Raw genomic sequence first — 24,648 nt, forward strand, 5'->3', positions numbered from 1 at the left:
TAATTATTATGGTGACTTAACAGCACAATACAAATCATCTTTATAAAGCCTAAAAGCAGGTCTTTCCTGAACTTGTGACACCAAGGAGTCTGGGGAGAGTGAATTTATTTATAAAGACAATAGTGCTTGGGAAGATGAGGCTGAAGAGGAACCTTGACAACAAACCAACGAAAATTGAATCTTCCTGCTTTCACACGTTCACAAACCAGGAACACATGGCAAGTGCTGAAAGGCTCCCCACAGACAGCAGGCAACTTGGAGCCCCTCAGGCTACTGTGACCCCCTTGGGCCCAGAGAGGGGAAACACCCAAGAAGCGCACTGTCGCAGGAGACGTGAAATCAGTGTGGCGTTGTCATTCTCAGAGGGGTTGGCCTGAGCTGACCCAGCTGGAAGGAAAATGTCCACTGGGCATGATGACCTTTCCAGAAGGCACAAGGGAGGGAAAGCTGGGTGCTGCCTCGCATCCCTCCAGCAAGCGCATCCCTCTGTGCTGGAGAGCCTGCAGAGGCCACGGGGGATTTACCACGGAGCTGGCGGAGAGATGCCCCTGTGTCTCGACACCCTGCAGTGCTTTGGTGGCTTCCGACGAGAAAACAATCTTTTTCCCTCCTTTTCTTCCCCTTCCTGGACCCTCCCCCCCAGCAGGAAGGTCGGGCAGCGCCGCGGGCGGCCCCCAGCTCCCCCTCCCGGGGCCCCGCCGCCCCGTGTCCAGCGGGCGCGGGGAGCCCCGGGCGCCCCCAGCGGCGCCCCGGCACCCGGCGCCGCCCGGGGGTCGCGCAGCCGCGGCAGGGGGCCGGGCCGGGGGAGCGGAGCGGGGCCGGGCCGGGGCGGAGCGGGGCGGGCCGCGTCCCCGCGGCGGGGCCATCGCCGGCCGGCCGGGCGAGCGGTACCGCGGCGGCACCGCTGCACCCCCGCCGCCGCCGCCGCCGCCTTGCCCGCGTCCCGGCGGGGTTGCGTGACAGCGCCGGGCACTCCCCGCCGCCGCTTTATGTAGCCGCCGCTCGGAGCCGGTTATAAAACGCTGCCGAGGCAGCGCGGCGGTCAGAGTTCCGTGTCCGCCGTCCCGGAGGCGCCGCGGCAGGAGGTAACGGCGCCGGGCAGCCGCGTCCCGCGCAGCCGGGCGGGGGCCGCGCAGCCGGGCGGGGGCCGCGGCGGGGCTCGGGCTCCCCCGCGGGGCAGCGCTCCCGGGCGGCGGGGCCGCGAGCCGGGCAGCGGGGGCCGCGAGCCGGGCAGGAGCCGCTCCGCTTGCGAGCTCGCCTTGGGAACGGGGGAGCGACGTGTCTCTGCCGGCTTGACTCCCGAGCCCGCTTTGCTGCGCCGCGCCGCGAAAACTGGCGGCAGCTCCGTGCGGGACGGGAACGAGCACCTGGGGCAAAGGTGGGGGACTGCTGGAAACGGCTTGCGATGTGCTGACGTCTAATGCTTGCTTGTAGCCGCTGTTAAGCTTTCATCTTTCTGCCATCCTTGCACACACCCACAGTAATGGTTTAATTTGCCAGTGCTCATCAGTAACTTAGCAAAAACCCTTGCAAAAGTGTTTATGCTGTTATTGTTCAGATAAAGAACCTGGCTCTCCAGAACAGGTGAGGTTTACAAGACAGTCGAGAGTTCAAAAGTCTAACCAGGTATTTGCCTCCAGTGTCATGGTCACCCTGATTCTCCCCCCCCCCCATGTGTTGTGCAACCTTTCAAGTGTATAAGGCTTCTGTTGCTGATATAACTAGCAGATCTTTCCTTGCTTCCCACAGGAAAGGCTTTCCCAGGGGTGATCAGCCTTGAAGTTCAGGATGTGTCCAAGTTAAACAAACAACCCTTTCCCCCCACCAATTTTTATTTTATTTAAACAGCAAAAGCTACTGCAACTTTTCAAACTTTCTTAAGTGTTAAGAAGAGACAGAGAGGAAAGGGCAGTTTCTGTTTCTTTAAATCTGGCTGTTGTCACTCCTTTTTCTTAAAAGGATGACCATCTCACTCCCTGAGAAATCCTCTGCAGTGGTGGATATTATTGGTCCTACTGGTTATCATCCCCTCAGCTCTGGGGGTCAGGCATAGATGGTGGGAAAAGGGCAATTTGTGAGTTACATCTGCCTTCCCGCAAAACTCAACCAACTGATGTTGGATGTCTCTATGCACAGTTCCCTCTCCTTGCTCTTAGCCTTGTGACTGCCATGGCTTTCCATGCGAGCACAGCAGCTCTGTAGCTTTCCAACAAATACCTTCATCCCAGCAGCTAAGAAGGGAAGTGAATGCTTAGACTAACTTGTGTTAGACTACCACGAGTGTGTTCAGTTCCACTTGTGTTCAGTTTCTGGCAAGGGCATGCAATATTTCCCCTCTTCCTTGCGATAGTCCCTTGGAAGAGGGGAGGGAGAGCTTACGGCTGCCGGGGCCTCTGGCTAAAAGGCAGGGCAGAAGCTATGCCCAGGTCTCACACAGGCTGCAGAACTTGGGGGACTGCAGAGTTTCCAAATCCTTTTTCACATGCAATGTCAAGGCAATAACTTTAAACGTGCTTTTAATGAGAGAGGGGATTCAGACTTGCTGCAGTCAGTTACACCAACAGCAACAGTAAGGGAAGCAGCCCCTTGAAGAAACACTTAGTAGTCATAGCAGCAGTTATATCAATATTAATTGTTATTATAGTAATTGCTGGTTATACCAGTACTGATGCATTTCCTACTAGGCAAGCTCTGATTTATGAGCAGGGGCAGCAGTTCCTTCTGTGTGCTGTTTACATGTCATTCCTTTCAGGTGCTCCTACACTGAGCTACAGAGGCAGATCATCTGCTTGAACCAGAACTATTTATAATTTTGCCTGAGATTATAAAAAGATACCATAATTAATTTTCCATAATATACTGATTTGTATCATGTACCTGCTTATCCCTACTGTGGGATGTCCCAAACCTCATCCTGTGGGAGAAAGAAATCCTACAGTTCTTCAAGGTAAATGGTGCCTGCTCACACATCCAAACTCCTCTTCCTCTGTGTAGCTGTGAAGCATCTTTGTACTATTGCTATTGAATCATGGTAAGGAATGTGTGTATTCTACAGTCTTTCTGTGACCCTTCATACAGGTTCATTACAGGTTTCCTCTGCTGGCTTTGCAGAGGGGATAAGTATGTTACACCTGGAGGAGGGGAGCTTGAGTCTCCTTAGCTTGAGTGGTAGCAACCTGCATTTGTAGTCCTCACTGTGTCAAGCAAGATATTGACCACCATAGATAGGCTGGATTTTCATCTTGGAAGAAATTCTTTGAGCTAATATCACCTCTTCAAGCACATACATGTCCAGTTCTTAAAACAGGCTATGCATATTGCTCTAAATCAGTAGGTTTCTGCCTCTTTGTGGATTACTGAATGTCTTCCAGTGTGGATGTCCGTCCTTCTGTAAACTTGGCCCATGTAGAGGGTGGTGTGGTGTGTGTCAACTTGCTTTTTCCAAGCAACTTTCTGCACACCTCTTCACTCAGATCTCCTTCCTTTCATGTTTTAGCACTGTTTCTCTCAACAGATGGGAACTGCCCAAAACAACAGTGACCTCAAACTACCTGCAGCAGAGTTTGACCTGTGTAACAAGGACATGATGGCAGACACATTTGACCACAGCGTCATTTCTGTTGGAGAAGAGAAAGGAACAGGCAACTTCCAACGTTCATTTCCAACACGAGAGTCCCTCCGATCCCCTCGGGGCTCTGTTGTGAGTTTCCATAACATTCAGTACTCTGTCAAGCAGTCCAGTGGATTCCTGTGTAAATGGAAAACTGCAGAAAAGAAGATCCTTCATAATGTTTAGTAAGTTTTTGCTTAAGGAAAGTTCTGGAGGGGTAGGAATTAACTTGCTGCTGTGGAACTGTGACATCCATGTCATCTTCTAGATTCAGGTGTGCTGACAAAGAAATGACTGCCCTCCTACTCGTCTGCAGTTCATGTGATCACTTCCTAATTCACCGTAGGTGAAACAGCTGGGATTTAGCTGGAGCAGTTTCAATTAAATATCTGAGCAAATTAGGATCAGACTCATGTGGAAGAAGATCTGAGGGCTCTCTAAACTGTGGCTGGAGCTGAGGTGGGAGGAAAGGAGCAGCAGAGAGCAATCATTTCTTCTTTCCAGACCCAGCTCAGCAGGGAAGACACCTTAACTTCTGTTTGCTGTAATTGCTTTTATGTCCAGCTCTGGTTCTGTTCTGACTGGCAGTTTGGGACAAGACAGGAAAAGTGCTTATTGATTTGAGATTTAAGGAGAAGATTTTAATCTCTCAAGTTTTCCTTTCAACAGCATTTTGTTCACATCCCATTTCCACTATGAACTGCATATGAACAGCCCTCCATCTGGGAATAATCCTTTTCTTTTTCTTCCAGTGGCATTATGAAGCCAGGCTTGAACGCTATCCTGGGGCCAACAGGCAGTGGTAAATCTTCGTGAGTATTTTCTTCTGTTCCTTCGGAGTCGTCTGTTTGAAGGGGATATGGGAATCTGTGAGGGTTGGGGAAGACCTGAGGAATCCTGAGGCTTGGGCCTTTGACGTGTGCCTGTGAGAAGTCTTGTGAAGTGGTATGGCATCATGTCCTTTTGCTGCCTGCTCTGCTGGAGGTTCCTCCCCTGTAGTGGGGTCACCAGAACAGATTGTGTGCCCACCTGCCTCTGCTCCGATTTGTAGTCCTGTGTTATTGCAGTCGCCTTTGGTGGCCTGAGTTACCAAGCTGAATGGGGTGACTGCCGCACATGTGGATACTCTGTCCTGCTGGCAAGCTCCCTCAGGGGCAGGAGGGAGGTAGTCCTGTGTCAAGTTGCTGCAGCAAGACTTCTTTGGGGATGCCAGACTGAGCCCTCCTTTTTGAGGACTGCCAGGAAAATGGCATAATGTCTTTCTGTAGAACAACTACTCTGGATCATCACCCCAACCTGCCTGTGGCCTCGCAAGGGGGAGTGCAAATACTTCGAGTTCTTTGGATGAAAGCACAGAGAAGTACCTTGCAGACTATCTCCTGTCAATGCTGATGCTATTTTCTCTCCAGTGGAACCAGCTTTGCACTCTCTACCTTTGAGAATGTCAGGGACGGGCAAAGATGGCCAGAGTTCACACAGGTGTGTCTTCATGGTGACCCTTGATCATCCCCTTTGAGGAGATTGCCAGCTAATCAGGACATTTTCAAGAGCAGAGCCTCAAGGCCGTGTTTACTTAGCTAGCAGACAGGCTGACCTCTGCATCTGCTGTAAGAAGAATCCAGAAATATGTTAAAATTACTTTTATATAGTTGATCTTAACTCTAGTCTTGTTTATACCCATTTGGATTAATTCCCTTGAGATCAAAGTAGTTACTTCTGTGCTCCACTGGCTGGAAAGCAGACTTCAGCTACTTGGCAGGGTGCTTTTGTGTGTGTTTTCAACTGAGGTTAGCTGTTAATGTGGAGACTGAGTAAATGTCTGTAGGGGGTTGTGACTGCTGTAATTGTGAGGGTCTGTAGACCACCAATACTGCTGGTGTACAATTTGCACTTAAATCCTGCATCTTCACCCTGCTTTCTGCACAAAAAGCTAAAGCCCTGGAGTAGAAGCCCCTTCCCATGTTCTTTGTTTGGTTTGCAGCATGCTGTGAGCGGGCTGTGAGCAGTCCTGACTTGTGGTACTTATCCAGTCAAAGATAAAAGCAGTTGTTATGGCAAAATCTAATGCTTGGTGTTTATCTGAAGTCTCCTAGATGTGCTGGCTGCCAGAAAGGACCCAGCAGGCCTGTCTGGAGAAGTGCTTATAGATGGCATCCCACAACCTCCGAATTTCAAGTGCATCTCAGGATATGTTGTGCAGGTGAGTAACTGAGCCTTCAGTGCAGGCCTGGGAGCCCTTGAGAGGGAGGAGTGCAGACCAAGAGCATGCTATAGTGTAAAGCCTTTGAAAGGTGTCCTTCATGAGAAGCAAGAGGTGGTACATTGGAGGGAACTTACTGTGCTTCACGAATGACAGATTGCAGGGTCTTCACTTCTGAGCAAATAGGGCTGGAGGGGGAGGGGTGGGAATAGCTTCTTGAAAAAAAAGGGGGGGGGGGAGGTAAGGCTCTGTCACATAAGATGAGCAAAGCCTAAACTCTTGAGTTAGGAAATGCTCAGTGAGCCTTACAGAACCTAATTTGATAACTTAGATGTTAGGGTATTTTCCTGGGAAAACAGAGGATCAAACTCTTACTTCTAGACAAGCATGGAGGTGTTTGTCTTCCTGAGGCCACATGGATGCCCTAACCACTGGGCTATTTTGGCTTGTTCTTTGGGCTTTGCCAGGGTTGGGGGGGGAGTATGTGGAAGGGGGGACACCAAACCCTTGTAAAATTCAGAAGTAGTTTTAGTTGGCAAGAAGTACCTTCAAACTATCGGACAATAATTCTAGGAAGTAAATAGACTCCTGCTGTTCTTCCTCTGATTCTGGCTGGCTAGGCAGAGCTTCATCCCAGTCAGAGACAGGAAAAGCCAGCTGAATCTGGGGAAGTGGGTGGAGGCCTGGACCAATTATAGACCCTCAAAGTGCTGGGGGAGCTGAGAAGGAGGGTATTCTTGGCAGCTGTATGAGCAGCCGAATCTGGAAACCATCCAGGGCTTCTGATTGCAAATTGTCACTGAATATGCAGCTTTTCTGAAAGCTGCTAGTTGGGGGGCTTTGAGAGGATGCATTTCAGAAGACTGATACTGAATCTTGATCTTGCAGGTCAAAATCTCCAAATCCTCAATGTCTCATAAATGGCCAGAAAGGTTCTTGCAAGAGGTCCCAGTTTGAAACATCTCTCCAATGTCCAAAGTAACAAAGTGACCAAATCTAACCTTGAAATGATATGCAAATAGGCAAGACATTAAACTCTCTCCCTTTCCACCCCCATGCACTACTTCCTAGATTGAGAAAGATTGCCCAAGAAGTGAAATAAACACTTAATGCCTAAAAGCCTACATACCTATAGGGCCAGTTTTGTGCAGATGAGCATGCAGACATGCCAAGTCACTTGCATTCCTATAAAACTCATGGTGGCCTCTCTGCTCATGCCTGGTAAGTGAGGGTGTCATTCCACCATTTATTAGGTTTGGTTGTTAAGGTGACTTAAGAGATTCCCAGCTGAGTTTCCAGTGCGGTGCCCAAAGAATTGTATTGGTGGATCTGAGGGTGGGGAATGCAGGAAGGGCTAGGAAGAGAGTTTGAAGGTGTGCACAGGGAGGGAAGTGGTGGTAGGATTTTCCTAAACCAGCTTTGGCACCAAAGCCAGTTTATCACAAAACTACAGCCTGAGTGGTGCTTGTCACATACTTCTGGCACAGTAGCACATTAAGCTTCCCTATTTACTCCAGGGCCAAATGCAGTTGGCTAAAACATCCTTTGCCCAGCTGATCAACTGCATCTGACATGGAAGGGGTCCCAAAGCTGCCCAGATGTTTGGCAGCTGGTTAGATTTGACTCTTATTTAAAATGCATGTGTCTATGTTGAAGCTTTGCTTGGGGATAGTCCTTAGAGTAATGTCTTGTGCTCAAGAGTTGCAGATACTTGAGAGACTGGGGGGGGGGGGGGAATAAAGGGGGAGGGCATGTTGGTGTAGTTGTCTGGTTCCTCTGAGGAGCTGGTTCCCAGAGGGGAGCTGGGGAGAGCTCGTCGGAATCACAGCTGACTGAACTCAGTGGGTGCTCTGGGGCACAGCACAACGTAGCTTGTAACTGGGAACTGAGCTGACTTGGGTGACTCCCTGAATGACTGCCCTGAATGCTGAGCTGTATTAGCATCCATTGGCTTCAGCTGGACTGGCAGTTTATCTCTTTCCAAAACCAGCTAACTTCCCTGCCCCACCATGGCTTGTCTGGAAAATGCACTGCCTGTACAACTCCTCTGCATTAGAACTCCTGAGCCAGAAAGCAGGCTGAGTTGGTAAAGGCTGGTGCTGAGTGCAAGCTGGGAGCCCAGAGAGCTCAAGTCTAGCCTTGGCTGCTGCTGAGTGACCTTGAACTTCACGTGTCCTGTAAGTTTTCAAGCAGGGTTTATCGCTCAGTCTAGTTTCTACTGTGGCTCCCAAACATTTTATCCAGCAACTGCCACTACAGGGACTCTGCTGCCCATTCAGGTAGCTGGGAATGAGACTTTTCAACTGTCAATTTGTATTGCTTTCAGGATGATGTTGTCATGGGCACAATGACAGTGAGAGAGAACCTGCACTTCTCTGCTGCCCTGCGACTCCCCAGCTCCATCACCATTGAAGAGAAGGAAGAGCGAGTCACCCAGATAATCAGTGAGCTGGGGTTAAGCAAAGTGGCTGATGCGAAGGTGAGTAGTGAGAATAGCTGTCCTAGAAATCATGTTACCTCTGGAAACCAAACTATTCAACACTGGGTAATCTGGCAAGAGTGCAGCCACCCTAAGTTAAACAGGAACCTGAATAAACTGTATTGCACACAGGAAATCAGTGCAGCTCTGCAGACAGCTTGGAAGAGCCATGTGTATTTCTTCCCAAAAGGGGAAGATCTTGGACCATGTCCAGTGTGTTGTATAAGTGCAGAGGCAAAAAGTTGCCTAGCCATAGCACCTTGGAAAGCTGCTCAGTTACTTCCTGGCTTTGTGGGACAAGGCAAGGAAATTGTTTTTACATTGCCAAAAGCTGTGAGGGATGGAAAACTGGGCTGTGGTAGAGATGTTCTGTGCAGAGCTTGTTCTTCAGGGCAGTATCTCCCCTTTCACTCAGGCAGCAGGTGAGCTACCTGCGAAAGGCATCCCTGAACACCAAAGCAGTCTCTGACAGCTGTGGCCTCATTCTGGCTCTTCCTTGTCTGTGCCATCTTTGTTCCCTGAAGTCAAAAGGTGCCTGGCACCTCTGAAAATCAGACTATCTTCTTATTGCTACATAATACCTAATGTGCCCTTTAAAAATCAGACCCATCATCTGCTGCTAGCCCTAGTGTTCAGTGACTGGACTCTTTGAAAATGAAAAGGGTTGCTGGGTGTAGTGAGCGCTGAACTCCATAATATGCACTGGCTGGGTCTTGTTGTGAATGCCTGACACTTTTTCCTGTAGGTAGGAACCGAATTGATCCGGGGAGTGTCCGGAGGGGAGAGGAAGAGAACCAACATTGGGATGGAGCTCATCACGGAGCCACCAGTCCTTTTTCTGGATGAGCCAACAACTGGCCTTGATTCCAGCACAGCCAATGCTGTGCTCTTCCTTTTGAAGAAGTAAGAGTCAGTTCTTCAGGGGTCTGCTGGGATTTTTTTGCCAGCTCATTATTTAAAAAAGGAATTCTGCTATGACTGAGTGGCTATAGTACTGGTAAAAAGCTGGACTAGTAGACTCAGAAGTGGAAGTTAATTCTTTATCTGGGCCTTGTCCAAAGCCCTTTGAAGTTGATGGGAAACTTTCCACAGCAAGCATTGGACTGAAGCCCAAAAAGCAGATGTAGCTTGGACAGCTTCCCTTTGCCACAGAGAGGGGTGGACTGGGACGTCAGGCCCTGTAATCATAATTTCTTGGCCTTCCAGCTGAGTCTATTACAAAGGCTCTTCTTCCACTATGGCAAGGGCCTGAGGCTGAGATTAGATTTCACCTGTAGATTTATCCTGAGCACCCCCTGTATCTGTTTTGGAAACAAACTGTCCTGTGGTACAAACAGGACCAAACAAGGCTCACTTCATGAGAACATGTTCCTAATCCTCCTCCTTTGTTTGTCATGTTGTCTCGTTTTATTTGGGGGGACATTTTGCTCTCCTGTTTGTGGATAGAGGCCTTTGATCAGCAAGGATATTTGGGCATGAGTGCTAAAGCACTTGAAAGAGCTTCTGACAAACCTGAAAGAAAGCTAGTTTTGACTTCTCTAGAGAGTAAATGCTCAGTACAAGAGCTAAGAGAAATCTACCATGTTGCCAGATTTCCAGGCATTACCTAGCAGGCCCTGGAAATGTCATTAAGTGCAGTAGGACCATTCAGATTGTTCAAGTTGAACCCTGATATAGAAAATGTGTGAGGAGGATTTACATAGCAGCTGTGGCCCTCAACCTTTGCCCACAGGCAACATCATACTTTGTCTACCTGAACTGTAACAACGGTTATAACAGTTGTAATCATAGGTGCTGTCTGAAGGTCTTGCAGTGTGTGACACAGTGAGAGAAAAGGAAACTACTCTTTTACTGAATTGAGACTCTTAGAAGCTGACAAGTGCTTGTTGCAGATTTGGATGATTAATTTTTGTTTGGCTTAACATGTTCTTTCCAAAATGCAAAGTATGGTGTATTTGAGAGATGTTTTTATTTCTATTTCAGGCTCTCCAGAAGAGGCCGAACCATAATCTTTTCCATCCACCAGCCCCGCTATTCCATATTCAAGCTGTTTGACAGTCTGACATTACTTGCTTTGGGAAGGGTGCTGTACCATGGTCCTGCTAAGCAGGCCCTGGAATATTTTCGTTCTATTGGTAAGTCTTCTGTACCAAGAGCAAAGGTAACAGCTAACAATTTTAATCTGTGAAGGGTTTCTTAACCTAGTGCTGGATAGAACTCCTCTGCAGTTTTATTATTAGGATACCCAGAGGCTGTATGTCTACAGTCTGAACAGTATTTAGTTAAACTAGGAGAATAAGAAATAATAAAAGCAAAGTCTTCCAGACAGCACAGAGCATGGGTCTCTTCTGCCTTTGTTTTGCCTAGAACCAAGCCAAAGAAACAGCAGCTGCTTGCATGTTTAGAAGCATGATATGCAACAAACAAAATGTTTGTGTTTCTGCCAACCCTAGGTGACAGACCCAGTGGGTCTTGAAACATAGCCTGTAGATTGGCAGCAATCTGTAGAGGCCGATCCAAGAATCTACTCTAGTCTGGGTACAGGTGGGTGACTGAGTGGGGAAAGCCATGGTGAGTCTTAGGACAGGTTAATAATTGCACTGTTGGGTGGCTGCTCCTTGTACAAGTCAGCAGGATGAGGGGTTCTGACTATAATGGACAGAGGATGTGGAGTGGATTTCCAAATCTGCCATGGACATGTTAGCTTGTAGGCTTTCCCTGGCTTTGGGGGACGTGCTGTAACCAATCTTATTCCTTTTACTCCTCTTTGTATCCCCTCGCCCCCAACTTCCTTCCTCACAGGAATGTTACAGGATGAGCATCCTTGCTTTTTTCCTCCCCATCCCATGGCTAGAACCATATTATGAAACAAAACCCTTGGACAACATTTTCTCTTCCTTGTGATCAAGGAAACACAAGCAAGATTTGAGGTCCTAGAGTAGCCCAAGCATTTGAGGCTGCAGAGCAGACATCTAGCAACACCTAGTGAGGAGCTGTATGTCTCTGAGTGGGATGTGATTGAACAAGATTGGGAAGGAGACAAGAGTTGTTCATGCTGAGCTGTGTAAAAGCAATTTACAGATTTCTTCTCACCTGAAGTCAGTGAGGAATAACTGGCTTTGCAGCTCAGTATTGATACCTTAGTTTCCCCATCTCCAAAATCCTGTCTGTTCTACTGCTGTAAATTAATGCTCATGGAGAGCTGTGAGGTTCTTGTAGGGTTGTGGAAAAGTGATGTAGTATTAAGCCTGGCCTTCTGAGATGTGCTCTCTGCAATACAAACTTGCTGGGTTGCTCTTTTGAAAGGATATGAATGTGAACCCTTCAACAACCCAGCTGACTTCTTCCTTGATGTCATAAATGGTGATTCAACTGCTGTGGCAGCAAGCAAGGAAGGTTACAGACCTGTGGACACAGAAAGAGGTAAAATTGTGAAGGAGAAATCCACTGTTGGGTGGAGTAGAAGGGAAATAGCATGTGGTGATGCTGAGCTTTTATCCTCTGGATTTCTTCTAATCTAAGATTTCCTTTTCATATACTTTCCCTACTAATAGATATACTTTGCTTTGGGCTTCTTTAAAGATCTCAAAACTCTTTAAAAGGGATTTTGTTTCCTTCAATAATATAGGAGAGTAGTGAGAAATATCAGTAGTCTACAAAACTTGGTATGTGGGAAGGACTGAAGAACTAGAATTGCTTGGTCTCAAGGGACAGCTGACAAAAGACGGAAGTTTTCAGTCACATAAGAGACTGCTGCAGAGAAGACAGGGTAGATAGGCTAAGAAGCAATGGATTTACATAACAGTGAGAAACACTGGAACTAGATATGAGAACAAACTCTAACACTACACTGAGTGAAATGTTGGAAATGCAAGGGATGCTGTAGTATAACCATGACTGAAGGATTATAAGGGTACATTAGACACCCGTTAAACAGTTTTGGTAGTGGTGCCTTTGGGGCATGGGGGAATGGATCTGAGCAAATCATTGATCCTCAAAATTCAGTGAAATAAAAGTTTTCTGGTGGCTGGTTCTGAGATGGAGGCTATGTTTGTGCCACAAGCAACAAGCTAGGTTGGATTAAAATTGCAGGGAAACCCCCTCACTCAAGCTAGCCTCCTAAGTGCAGGGCTGTGGCTTGAACAATTCAAATACTCTAAGCATTCCTACTATTTTATCCAGTTTTCACAGCTGACCCCTGTCTGAGGGTAAGGTTCATGGGGAATTACAAGCCTTATATTGTCTTTGCTGTTCAGAGGTGAGTGGTGAAAATGGAGTGGCAGAAGAAAACATGGACAGCAGTGTGGTAGATGTGCTGCACCAGAAGTATCTCAACTCCAGCCTGTATCAGAGCACAAGGGAAGCATTGAGGAAAGTGGAACTTGGGCAGGGAAGCAAGCAGAGGCTACCCAAGAAGGGACATGAGATTACCTATGCAAATGGCTTCCTTACCCAACTGTATTGGGTGTCCAAGCGTTCTCTGAAAAACCTCATCAGGAACCCGCAGGCCTCTGTTGCACAGGTAGGTAACAGTTAGTAAAGGTTGCAGATTTGTTCTGTTCTTAGTCCCTCAGTCCTCTCACTCAGCAGTTTGTAGGACTGATTTTCTTTTCAAAGGCAGCTAGGGAAATAGGAAGGTTCTGTGCCACTACCATTTAAGGGGAATGAAATGCCCAGCTCCCTTTGCTTTTGAAAAAAATCTCCATTTTAGTTCAGTACAAGGACTACTGCACTGAAGACTGAGGAGTCAAAGGAAATACTCCATCCTTGAGTTCGTATGTGGAGTTTCCAGGGTGATGTTAATTTTGTGGCTTACCTGAAATTTTCAAGCTGGGTTATTTTTTGAGTGTGGAAAAGCACTTCCTCTGATCTTCATGGCTAGGAAAGACTAAAAGAAAAGTGAAGAGGATAAACCAGGAAAATTTGGCTGAAGTGTGTGCGCATGTGCACACGTGTGTGTGTGCATGCATTGACTCACAACAGCAAAGATTTTAGGCAGGTGTGAATCTTAAACCCTACATGTACCTTAGTGACTGAGCACTGTCTAATGACTTGTCCCTATTTATAAGTTGAGGCACTACATTCTCCCTTTTTTCTTTCCACTTCTAGATTGCAGTGACCATAATTCTAGCCCTGGTTGTGGGTGCCATCTTTTTTGGTGCAAAACTGGATCGAAGTGGCATTCAGAATCGGTAAGTTGGAAAGCTGCAGGCTGCTCACTTCCCTGTGTGTAGCAGACAGGTTTCAGCAGCAGGGAAGGCTTTGGGCTCTGCTTAGACCACGATGGAGGTTTGGGTTCACTAGTCTCAACACATGGCAACATGTGTATTCCTGGAGTTTCTAAAGGGACCACCGTCCCATCAGGCTCACAGATATGGACCAAGGAAGGAAATATGAAGGGGAAGACAAAGGAATAAGCCTGGTTTTACAGCTAAGATCTACAGTAGCCAATTAAGTATCTCCATACTGTGGCGAGAGACAGAAGCACTGACTCAATTGGTGTGATGATCAGTGCTGATCTTGGCTGTCTCCTCACTTCTTGACTGTTCTGTTCTGCCTTTCAGGGTTGGTTCTTTGTTTTTTGTCACCACAAACCAGTGTTTTTCCAGTGTCTCTGCAATTGAGTTGTTCATCAGAGACAAGAAGTTATTTGTGTAAGTAGTGATGCTCTTAGACTGTTTCCTCTTGCCTCTGTGGGGAGGGGGGACAAATATCTTACAGGATAACCAAAATGATTTTCACCTGTCAGGACTTAAGATTTGGTTTCTCCCTTGCAACAGTAGATTCTAATAGTAATACTAAGTCTGTCCATAAAATAGGGAGCTGAAATGGTAAGATGCAAGTGATGGGGGGAAAGGAGGGGAGGAATAAAACCCTTTTATTTGCCTGCTGCATCATGGTTAATTGGGAAGTACTTTTCTTACTTTTGGTAACATCTGGTTTGAAATCTGCTCTGCCCTGCCAGGGCAGAGCCTGCCTTTTCACTTGCAGGGGTGAAAAGTTATCCATCAATGATCGCACAGTGGTAAGATGATGCAAAGGTGAAGGCAAAGTTATTGGAAGAGCTTCACAAAGGATGCTGAGAGGAAGAGAGCTGCTGGTTGCCTTATAAGAACTCCCTAACAGTCAAGTGCACCCCTATATATGGGTAGAAAATGTAGTTTGGAATAACCTCCAGCTTACTGGATGAGCAGGCAAGAGACAGATCTTCTGCAGTAAAGAGTAGACTGGGGCTTTGAGCCTGGAAAATGTATATCATTTCTGTAAGGCACTAGCATGAGAGTCCTAAAGTTTAGATGTGCCCAGGTCTACCACAGCTTGCTCAGGGAAGCTCAGTATTGACCCCAGGGGCTGTTCAGGATTAAATCCTCCCACACTGACATTTCTTGCCAGGATGCCTTGCTTACCAGCTTAGTTTACTAGCTGTGTCCTTGAAAATTTTGGCACTTAACCACTTACAGCATCTTTTTGTGAGCTCTATTAAGCAGCAAAAGATTGTAATGATATTTAATTTCCCTGAGAACTGGAGGCAAGTTGATGTCCTAAAGGCATTTTCCCATTATTGGTATCACTCTCCCTCCCTTGTAAACAGGATGTATGTTGAGGTAGCTGGAAAAGCTGTGGATACAGTGTTCCTCCAGGTAATAGCAGTCTAATACTTCCCCTGCTCTCATGTTCAGGATTATTCTCTTGAAAAGAGCTTTAGGTGCTTTTGGTGTTTTTTTTCCTTCTCCAGTATGCTGCTTAGCAGTCACGGCCTTTCAGTCACCTGTCTAAGTGTTTTCAGTGTCATTGCTAGGTCCAGGAGATAGATCAGCATTTGCCCTTATTTTACAGATGAGGAAGTGATAGCACAGAAAATCAGCAGCTTGCACATAGAGAGGGAGTCAGTGACAAAGAGAACAGAAACTGAACCAGGACAAACCAGATACACATACTGAGCGTTATTCCCACATAACCTCTAGACCTGTGCAACTCCCCTCCTTCCTGTCCTTGCAGCCATCAGTACACCAGTGGATATTACCGTGTGTCTGCCTACTTCCTGGCCTTGATGGTAGGAGATCTGCTGCCCATGAGAACTGCTCCAGCCATCATATTCTCATGCATCAGTTACTGGATGATTGGTGAGGAATTGATGCTTTCATTGAACCTGTCATCTTCCAACATGTTTGATTTCTGACTTGGCCAGAGTTAATTCCTACATCTATACAATGAAGCTGGTTGAACCCTCAACTGATTTTTAAGTGCTTGGCATCAGAATAGCTTCTGAGGACTCTAGGGCAGGGGCAGAGACACCTGCAATCTAAGACAGGAAGTTGCTTGACCATGTCTTTTGGCAAGGTTTGCTGGGACCTCTGGAGCATGCACAATTGCTGCATCTCCAAACTCTCTCTCTTCCAGCTTTCCATGCCTTCTGTAGGAGTCCAAGGGTACCTCTCTGGGATTCATGATGTGGCTGTTTACTAGGCTTTTCCCTCTCTGTTTTCTGTCAGGCTACCAGGCTGTTGCAGGCCGGTTCTTCTTCTTCATGCTGACCCTGGTACTGGTATCCTACACTGCCACAGCCATGTCTCTGGCTATAAGTGCTGGGATGGATGTAGTGGCTGTGGCCAATCTGCTCATCACTGTTTGTTTTGTCCTGATGCTTGTAAGTATATAAAGGTCTACGTGTGTGCTGCTTTGGTGGTGGAGGTGAGGAGACAACTGACGGAGCACAGCTGGGTTTAGGAGACAAGCTGAGAGGACTGGATTGAGCCAGCCAAAAGCAGGCTGAGAACCCCCAGTCCTGAGATCAAGTGTCAAATCATCCCTCAGATGCAATTCTGTAGGTGCAGTGCCACCAGATCTGTGTAAACCTAGTGTCCCCCAAAGTGTTCTTTTTAAATTTTCTTTATAAAAATTCTTTTAAAAAAAAATCTTGAGGTTTCCAATATGATGAATCTAAGCAATCAGCTAGATCACTTAAAGAAAAGAAAACAAAAAAAACCCAAACCACAAACCTGATTTTTATTGCGTTGACTCTTCTTGCCTAGTGTGGTTAGGAAGAACATACCCTCTCTTTATTTTAATTCAGTATTGCTTTGGGGTTTCAGAAATTACTTCAAGACTTTTCTTCAAGAAATTCTAGGGAAGACAGCAAGTGAGGGAGAAAGTAACCTTGTCTACATGGAGACAAGGGACGTAATTTCTTTTTTGAAGAGATGATGTCGTTAGTGATAAAACTTCTTGACTGTGAGGCCTATAAGGTTACCGTAGCATAAAAAGTTACCTCTTGTCAGGAAATTCCTGGTAGTTTTCTGTACACATATTCTGAGCCCACAGCAAATCTCTTATCCTTTAGTTTGCAATTTATTTTAACTTGCTTTTGCAAAAAGCTAAATGATAGTCAATCACTTCAAACACTTGCTGTGGGTGAGGAGTAGTGTGACTGTGCAGTGAAGGGCAGCTGATATACAGAAAATGTAACAGTAACATTTTTTATGGATTCATTTTTTTTATAATGAATGGCTTACCCTGATGTCTTTAGGATAGAGATAAGCACAAGGATACTATAGACAAAGCACACTCTGAAGTGTCATGTCTAGCCATGAAGCCCAATTGCACTAAGAAATGAAATAACAAACTTTGCTCCAGGCAGTAAGGAGCACAGATACAGGATGTAGGTCAGAGGAGGAACCTAAAACAGTAATAGCCCCTAAGGATCCCCATGGTTTCCTCCTTGTTTTTTCTACTTCCTCGTCTCCCAGTCATCATTCTTCAGCTTCTGGCTGGCTTTACCATAGGACACAGTCCTCCAGAGTAAGATCTCCCTAGCAGTCCCTTTGTAGCTGACATGCAGATGTAGAAAACCTTTCTGTCCTTTTTGCAAGCTGTTTGCAACTGGGATACTTAGGTGTGCTGTTAGGCCAGCTGGCTGGCACTGCTGCAAGGTTAGCACTTGTGCCTGTAGGTCCATCCATAACAGCAGTAGGAGGTCCATCCATCACAGTGCACCTCTGCTGGACAAGTGGTGCATGCTGGGTAGAGGTACAATTATATCTGTGCAGGAATAGTAGTGTTTGCAATAACAAGAGTTTGTGACTCTATTACAGTTTCTTTTGTTCTGTTGTTTCAGATCTTTTCTGGCCTCTTAGTAAACCTCCCTTCTGTAATGGGCTGGCTCAACTGGCTGAAGTACTTCAGCATCCCACGATATGGCCTCACTGTGAGTAAAAAGTAGCATCAGTCTCTTGTGCATAAGGTAGCCATGGTGCAGCTTCCTGGAGAGCTTTGAGTGTACATGCAGTTATTTTAAAAGCCAGACTTCCGTTCTTTTCTCACATGAACCTGGTGATTGAAAAACCAACCAACCCCACAAAGGAAGCTAAAGTTAATCTATGTGTGAGAAGTGGAAAACCCCACATATTGAGCAAATCACTTGAAGCACAAAATTAGTGCTGCATGGACAGCAGCAGAGCAAGCTGTCTCAGTGAAGCCGTCATTCCTAACCTGAATAGCTGATCCTTATGGCTCAGAAGAAAGTTAAATATTGCACGCCCCCTCCAGAGACTGCTATTTGGGTGGCAACTGTGAGGTTAATATCTGTGTTTACAGTATTTACCATAATACCTGAGTGTGTCAGTCTTCAGTGTTGCTTATTCTGTAAAGTGAAATGTGGCTAATTGCTGTTTCAGAATAATAAGGAGCTGGGGTACCCCTCAAAGATGGATTTCCCATCTTTGCTAAGTAAAATTTGCTCACTGAAGAGGCAAATGAATGCCAGAGCTGGTGCAGTGGGGAGGGCAGGACCATGTGGCTAGGAGTACAACAGAAGGATCAGGGAAGGGGGGAGGGATGTGAGACCTTTCCTGTTTTGGCATCACTGAGAGGTTTTATCAGTGTTGCTGCTTGTGGAGCAGTCCCACAAGCCTAAAAAGGAATACAAGTCTTAAGAAGCCTAAAAGGAACATGACTGAGTATGTATCTCTTAAATAAATGCCTTTGAGGTGTTTCAGCTTTGGGTGTTCAGCCCAAAATCACTAACTCTTTGTAAAAAATGGTGTCTGACTCTTTCCCTAGGCTCTTCAAGTAAATGAGTTTAGAGATCTCTACTTCTGTGGCAGCGAGAAGAATCTGAATGTTACAGTGCCTGTAGGCAGCTGTCCCCCAGTTATTTCAGGAGAAATGTAAGTGTCTACCTCATGATGGTTCTTAGGCCTAGTTGTAATGTCTTCCTCAAAGAAAAATCTATGACTATTTCAAATGTTTATCTTATTCACAGAATAACCATTCAAAAACTAGTCTCCTCAAGAATTTGTCACAATATAATGTATTTTTTGAGTATCTATTAAAATTTCACAATTACCCAAGACTGAAGTAGAGACAAGACTTCTACTACAAATGGGCAAATGAGCTAAATGAAATTGGTTTTGATTACTTGGCCCTGGCTTATCAGTTTTCTTAGGAACAAACAACCCTGGGGTTACTTTACAATAGGAATGCAATTTATGGGCAACAATTTATGGACTTGGTGGGAAGCAGTAGACTTGTGATCAGAAACATGCCTGGCCCTCAGAGCTAGTTGGTAAATAATGATTCCTTGGATCTCTTCTGTATCTGTAGGGATGGTATCCCCCAGTGTTACTTCCCTACTTGAAATATTCTGACTATTGATACAGCAACTAGGATCATCTCAAGGATGATGAGAACCCGAGATCTAGATTTGTTCCTTTGGCTGTTGATTCATGATGGGTTATTAAGCTACTCCACTTCTGTCACTTCTGTTTTGCTGATTTGTGGGTAAAGGAATCTTTGTGGAACAGGAATAAAAGTAATTACTTTGAGACTTACAGGTGGCACATACTAACTTCTGCTCCATGCTTTTCTGCAGCTGTTTTGGTGAGACACACCTCTGCAGCCAGGGAATTACACCTACCAACTGGGCTATGTGGGAAAACATAGTGGCTCTATTCTGCATGACTGTTATCTTCCTTGTAATAGCCTATGCAAAACTCCGATTTATGAGAAAGTTCACATAGACTCCTCCATTGCCTTGCTCTGCAGCTTCTCAGGACTTAAAACTGCAAAACCTGTTAAAGCCTACTGGAGGCTGCCAAAAGATTTCAGCTGACTACTGGACTTCAAAGGGGAGTCTTGTCACCTTGTTTCTGAACCATGATCTCCATGTGATTATATGATTCTGTTTTTAACACCGAGTAGGTGAATTTGTAAGGACCTAAGAGGGGAATATATTCTCTTGGGTACTTATCAAACTATGTGTTACAGAACTTCATTCTTCTGTGGCCAGCCTCTGATGTATTTCAGAGAAATTATACAGGAAATGTTCAAAAGGAAACATTTCCCTGTGAAAATATGAGCTTCTCTTGTCACACACAGTACAAGGTTATGATGGCATTTATGTACTGATACACTGGCCCTCACTAGTGCCTGAGTGTACATGGTGCATTGGAGAAGCATTCGAGTGACGTTAGTAAACAGGGAACGAGCTCTCCTCTCGAAGCGAGAACGGTTTCCTTCCAGTAGCATCACAACAGAAGCAACTTCTCACAGCAACAGCTTTTGCTCATGAAAACTAAACAGTGTCTGAGACCAACTCCAAGTGACAAGTATGATACTGATGAACTGTAGAACTGAACCATTTACTACTTAAGAAAGGAATTTCCTCCCATTCTGTTCTTTTTTAACAATAAACCAGGTTTTGTATACTTAGTAATGGCAACTTTTTCTTTAATGGGCTACCCCTTAGTGGTGCTATCCACACCCTGCTATTTTTGATACTGAGCTTAAGAAAATGGCGTGGACTTTCCAAGGTGTTGGTGGCGGCTGCCCTGGCTCAGGGCGGGCTGCGGCCTGACGGCAGCTGCCCCCCTCGCCGCGCCCTGGGCCCGGAGGACGGCGGTGGCCCTTCGGGAGCTGGGGCTTGTGCAGGCCGGGCCGGGAGCAGCCACTGAGCGCTGGACCTGGTGCTCCAGAAATAACTCAGTCGCGCTTACGAAAGCCGCCCGCTCTTGCACGTTTACACCACATAAAGCTGAATTTTTTAAATAGACTTAAACCTTCTGCCCCGCAGCCGCAACAAGCCACGGCGGAGGGCAGCGCCGCGCAGGCGCAAGCGCAGGCGCGGCGGGGCCGACCCGCTTCCGCGACCGTCCCGGCCGCGCGCATGCGCCGAGGGGCGGGGCGGCGACGTGCCGGGGGGGCGAAGGCGGAAGCGGCGGTGGCGGCGGGAGGTGGCCTGTCGCCATGGCGACCGCGGCGGAGGGGCTGCCCGAGGCCGGCGCGCAGCCCGCCAAGCGTAAGGGCCGCGGGGGCTCCCCGCCCGCCGGCCGTCTCGTCCTCCGGGGTTGCCCGCGGGGCTGCGCGGGGGGTGAGGGGCGGCGCGGGGCCCAGCAGCTGGGAGCCGGGCGCCGCCGCCCCGCCGGGGAGCCTGGCCTCGCCCGAGGGCGCCGCCGCTGCCGGTTGTGCCCTGGCGCTGGCGCTGGCGCGGCCGGGAGCCGCTGAGGGCCTGGGGATCCTCGGTGTCCAAGCCGCGGGCGATGCCAGGCTGTGTCCTCGGGGTGAAGGCGGGGCCTGGGTTATTTCCGTGGAGAGCGGAGCAAGCACCTGTTGTGGTAGAAGTGGGTTTGAAGAAGAGAAACGGGTTATCGGCTTGGAAGCAGTTCTCGTACTTTAAGTCAGCGACTAGAAATGGAGAAAGATCAAGAGCAGTGTGCGTGATGTGTTTAGAGGCAACGCCACTCAAAAGTTTTCCCCAAATCCTGCTTTCCTGTCATCTAAACATAAGAGCAGGCTGATATTTATATATGCCATCAGAGCAGGTACCTGTTTCTTAACTCCAAAATACTATTTTAAAATAATCTCGATGGTATTTTAAGGAACCTGCATAGGTTAGTTATCCCTTAATGTAAAGTAGACAATATGCGTGGAAACTAGATGTGGTCTATTTAAAAAGATATTGGGATTGTTTAATTTTTATGATGTATTTCTGTACCCGCTAACTTTCCCCTAATTCCATGATCTCTGTTTGTATCCTGATTAGAGGACCCTGCTGTTGAAACAGCAGAGGAAGCTAAGGAACCGGCAGAAGCAGACATCAATGAACTTTGTAAAGACATGTTCAACAAAATGGCCACTTACTTAACAGGTGAACTGACAGGTAATGCATTGCAGTACTGACTTGCAAGTACTTTTTTTTTTTTTTTTTTAAGAATTATGCTGTCTAGTTTGTCTAAATTATACCTGTTTAGATCGTATCTGTCAGGACTGGCAGTTCAAGTCTGGCAAGCTGCTAGACTACTAGCAACACTGAGATTAGTCATGTTAATGAAGTCCCAGATTAGCACAAATATTTTTAAAAAATTTTCAGGATGATACCAGCAACTGTAACAAGATATTTCTAGTCTGGCACAAGCTTGTGTGTGGGCAAAAACATAGCAGATCTAGGCTAAGAAGAACTGGAAGAGAAGGACAACTGAGAGTGGCGGTTGTGCAGTTCTTCTATTTCCAAGTGAGAGCAAGGATCATACATACATGTTCCAGCATTCATGCCTTAAAATAAACTGCCATGCAGCATTAAGTGGAGTAAAGTAAACTGAAATGCCCATTTCAGGAGACTGGATCTGCTTTAAAACATTACAGCCTGGGAGGTTTTATTTAAGATACTTGTGGGTTAAAACGATTAAAGTACAAATAGCAATATAGAACATAATTGATAACTGTTCTTTCTGTCCTGCTTCATATACTTAGGTTTTAAAAATCTGTAAGCCTGTCCAGGTGCTTTGATTATGTATCAGGAAATTGTACGATAATTTACATTGGAAGGGACCTCTGCAGATCATCTAGCCTAACTCCCTGCTCAGAGCAGGGTCAGCTTCAAAGTTAGATTGCTTAAGCGTAGGCCTGTCTAGCTGGGGTTCTTCTTACTGTTGTTGTTATCTCTAATGTGATTATCCTTCCATGCTGGTGTAAAGGTATAGAAGATCAGTTATCCCTGTTTTACAGACAGGGAGCTGTGGGGTGTAGGAACTTAATGGTCTAACTTCTAAATATCATTGAATGGATATCTTGAGAATTTGGATCTAAGTGACTTGACTGAGGTAGGCAAGGAAGCCTGTGATGCTGGGAAGGTGTTGGGATCGCCCAAATCTCAGTCTGCCATTGTAATCCTTGGAGCATCTTTTCTTTTTTACGTTTTGATGAATCAGAGGCTGTCTTCAAAATGACAGTTTAAAATTTCCTTTCTTCAGGAGTTTCTCCTGGTATTTCTGGTGAATGTGTTAATCTCTTAGTGTTACAAAGTCTAACCCTATATTTGTTTTGTAAACCCTAATTTGTTAACCCTAATTTGTTTTGTAAGTAGAAGCATCTGACTGTCAGAACAGTAGTAGAAATGTGTGGAATTAGTCGATTTTTCTCTCGCTGAATATATTGCAAGTGCAAGTCATCAGTCCAGCTGATTTTTCTGCATTGCAAAATGTGATCTCTTTTTGCAGAGTGTTCTGCTAATAACTGTATTACCAGCTAAGCTGTTCCTAATTACATTTGGATATTGTTTTGAAATATCTAGTCCTGTTGAAGAGTATGCCTCTAATTCAAACTGTACCAGCTTTCAAATAAAATAAACTTTATTGTTTTTAAGCCACCAGTGAAGACTACAAACTCTTGGAAAACATGAACAAGCTGACTAGCTTGAAGTACCTGGAAATGAAAGATATTGCTATAAACATCAGTAGAAATCTGAAGGATTTAAATCAAAAATGTAAGTAAACCAAAAAGTGGAGGAGTATAATAAACTATACACTTACACAGTAAATAAAGCATCTAAGAATCCGATAGTTTACCCTGCGTTAGTCTCTGAAGGAAAGAAGACTGTCATTGTGTAACAGCATGTATATTTTGCAATCTTGTGTATTTCTTTAAGGCTATAGACTATGTAATTTCAGAAGTATAGCTATATTTTCTCTTATGCTAGCCTATGTCACAACTATTTTGCCACTAATTTCAGAACTGAATGATATTGAGTAACACTTTTTTGATTCCCACAGTATTTTATTAGTGTTGAGTTTGAAACTATAGGTTAAACTTTTCATACTTCACTGAAATATGACTATCAGCATCACCACTTGATTTTGGAGGCAGGTGAGAAAGAAGCTTTTAAAGTATTCTATCCAAAGAATGTCCTGAGAAGTTCTTATGTTTCAAGTGTGAATTGTTTCCTTGAGTGAATTAATAAGAACTGAAAAATATGATTTTTCTCCTTTTTAAGATGCTGCTCTTCAGCCATATCTGGAACAGATCAACCTAATCGAGGAGCAGGTTGCAGCTTTGGAGCAGGCAGCTTACAAATTGGATGCATATTCCAAAAAGCTTGGTAACTATTGCCCCCTACTGTTACTAGCTATCAGCATAGCCCCTTGTGAGGGGATTTAACAAGGCAAAATAAGCTTCTCTGAGCTGTAGAGTTGCCCGTACAGTGTAGCATTGACCTGCTTTCGGGCAACTGAATACGAGAGGTGCATGTGAAGTGGCAGATGCTGGTAAAAGATTAGTGCATCAAGTTATATGGAGGTAGACTTGTGCAGGTATTCTTGAGCTACAGATTATTAATGAAACTTGGTTTGTTTTTTGCAATGTGCAGTGATCCGAGTTTTCAAGACAGATGTTTAATATTGCAAATAGAGGGATTCATGAAGTTCCACCGGGCACCCAAATCCCCTTGGCTTAATTTAATACTAGTTGTCTGACCTAAGCACCTAATTCTTAAAAATCCCACTGGACAACTAGATTCACCTAAATACGTCAGGAAAAAATGGTCCTCTAAATTAACCTGAGTTTTAAGATGTATAGCACCCTGCAGGATTCAAGCCTTTTCCCCATCCAATCCTAAAACATTGTTGTTTTTCCTTCTGCAGAAGCCAAGTACAAAAAACTGGAGAAACGATGAAATCTACAACAGAGACTTGACTTAATAATAATATTGAAATTGGAAGTTGGGTTATGAGAAAGACTGATCTCTGTTTGTTTAAATTGCGTAACAGCAATTAAATACGTTGCCAAGGAGCTGATTACAGCTGACATCAAGACTGGTAACTTCTTGTATCTAACCTTCTTGAGGCTGAATATCTGCCTCTTCTCAAATGTTTCTATTGCCTCAGTTATTGTTCTGTAGTGAAAAAAGTGAGACCTGTCCCGAACCCTTCTGTTGATATTGTGTGTCTGTGTGTTAGTCCTGTGTCCCCCATAATATGTTCTACCTAGGAAAAGCCCTCCATAACCTGTAAAAATGTTATTCCTTGGTAGCATGAGGACCCAAACCTCTTTCAAACCTCTTTTTCCCCCCCCCCCCCCCTTCATTGCATC

General features: G+C 45.8%; 2 protein-coding genes across 4 annotated transcripts; both read left to right on the forward strand.

Moving 5' to 3' along the window:
• The first annotated feature begins 874 nt into the window (after positions 1 to 874).
• On the forward strand, positions 875 to 19,998 carry LOC106497819 (broad substrate specificity ATP-binding cassette transporter ABCG2-like). Of its 3 annotated transcripts, none has more exons than XM_067299992.1 (16): positions 875 to 1,085; positions 3,515 to 3,795; positions 4,363 to 4,422; positions 5,696 to 5,810; positions 8,137 to 8,289; positions 9,035 to 9,192; positions 10,273 to 10,424; positions 11,596 to 11,712; positions 12,546 to 12,811; positions 13,399 to 13,481; positions 13,854 to 13,943; positions 15,289 to 15,413; positions 15,783 to 15,937; positions 17,405 to 17,494; positions 18,349 to 18,455; positions 19,160 to 19,998. In XM_067299992.1, the coding sequence occupies exons 2-16, from the start codon at positions 3,515 to 3,517 to the stop codon at positions 19,305 to 19,307; spliced, it is 2,100 nt and encodes a 699-aa protein (XP_067156093.1). In that variant the 5' UTR covers positions 875 to 1,085; the 3' UTR covers positions 19,308 to 19,998. The 3 variants fall into 3 exon arrangements, with proteins under 3 accessions (XP_067156093.1, XP_067156094.1, XP_013814295.2); XM_013958841.2 differs by lacking the exon at positions 875 to 1,085 and adding an exon at positions 1,333 to 1,378; XM_067299993.1 differs by lacking the exon at positions 13,854 to 13,943.
• Positions 19,999 to 20,506: 508 nt separating this feature from the next.
• Positions 20,507 to 24,363, forward strand: BLOC1S2 (biogenesis of lysosomal organelles complex 1 subunit 2). The gene is made up of 5 exons (XM_067299994.1): positions 20,507 to 20,584; positions 21,329 to 21,445; positions 22,928 to 23,047; positions 23,555 to 23,659; positions 24,201 to 24,363. The coding sequence occupies exons 1-5, from the start codon at positions 20,533 to 20,535 to the stop codon at positions 24,230 to 24,232; spliced, it is 426 nt and encodes a 141-aa protein (XP_067156095.1). The 5' UTR covers positions 20,507 to 20,532; the 3' UTR covers positions 24,233 to 24,363.
• The last annotated feature ends 285 nt before the right edge of the window (positions 24,364 to 24,648 follow it).

This window comes from Apteryx mantelli, chromosome 7 (assembly GCF_036417845.1).
Source record: "Apteryx mantelli isolate bAptMan1 chromosome 7, bAptMan1.hap1, whole genome shotgun sequence".
In the NCBI taxonomy this organism is placed as follows: Eukaryota; Metazoa; Chordata; class Aves; order Apterygiformes; family Apterygidae; genus Apteryx; species Apteryx mantelli.

What these genes read in the sequence shown, in the direction of transcription:
- LOC106497819 (XM_067299992.1), top strand. Translation starts at nt 3,515, where the DNA reads ATGGGAACTGCCCAAAACAACAGTGACCTCAAACTACCTGCAGCAGAG. An exon ending in GGAATATTTTCGTTCTATTG is followed by an intron (nt 10,425 to 11,595) that starts GTAAGTCTTCTG and finishes CTCTTTTGAAAG; the next exon opens with GATATGAATGTGAACCCTTC. An exon ending in CCAGTTATTTCAGGAGAAAT is followed by an intron (nt 18,456 to 19,159) that starts GTAAGTGTCTAC and finishes GCTTTTCTGCAG; the next exon opens with CTGTTTTGGTGAGACACACC.
- BLOC1S2 (XM_067299994.1), top strand. Translation starts at nt 20,533, where the DNA reads ATGGCGACCGCGGCGGAGGGGCTGCCCGAGGCCGGCGCGCAGCCCGCC. An exon ending in GAAGGATTTAAATCAAAAAT is followed by an intron (nt 23,048 to 23,554) that starts GTAAGTAAACCA and finishes CTCCTTTTTAAG; the next exon opens with ATGCTGCTCTTCAGCCATAT. An exon ending in TGCATATTCCAAAAAGCTTG is followed by an intron (nt 23,660 to 24,200) that starts GTAACTATTGCC and finishes TTCCTTCTGCAG; the next exon opens with AAGCCAAGTACAAAAAACTG.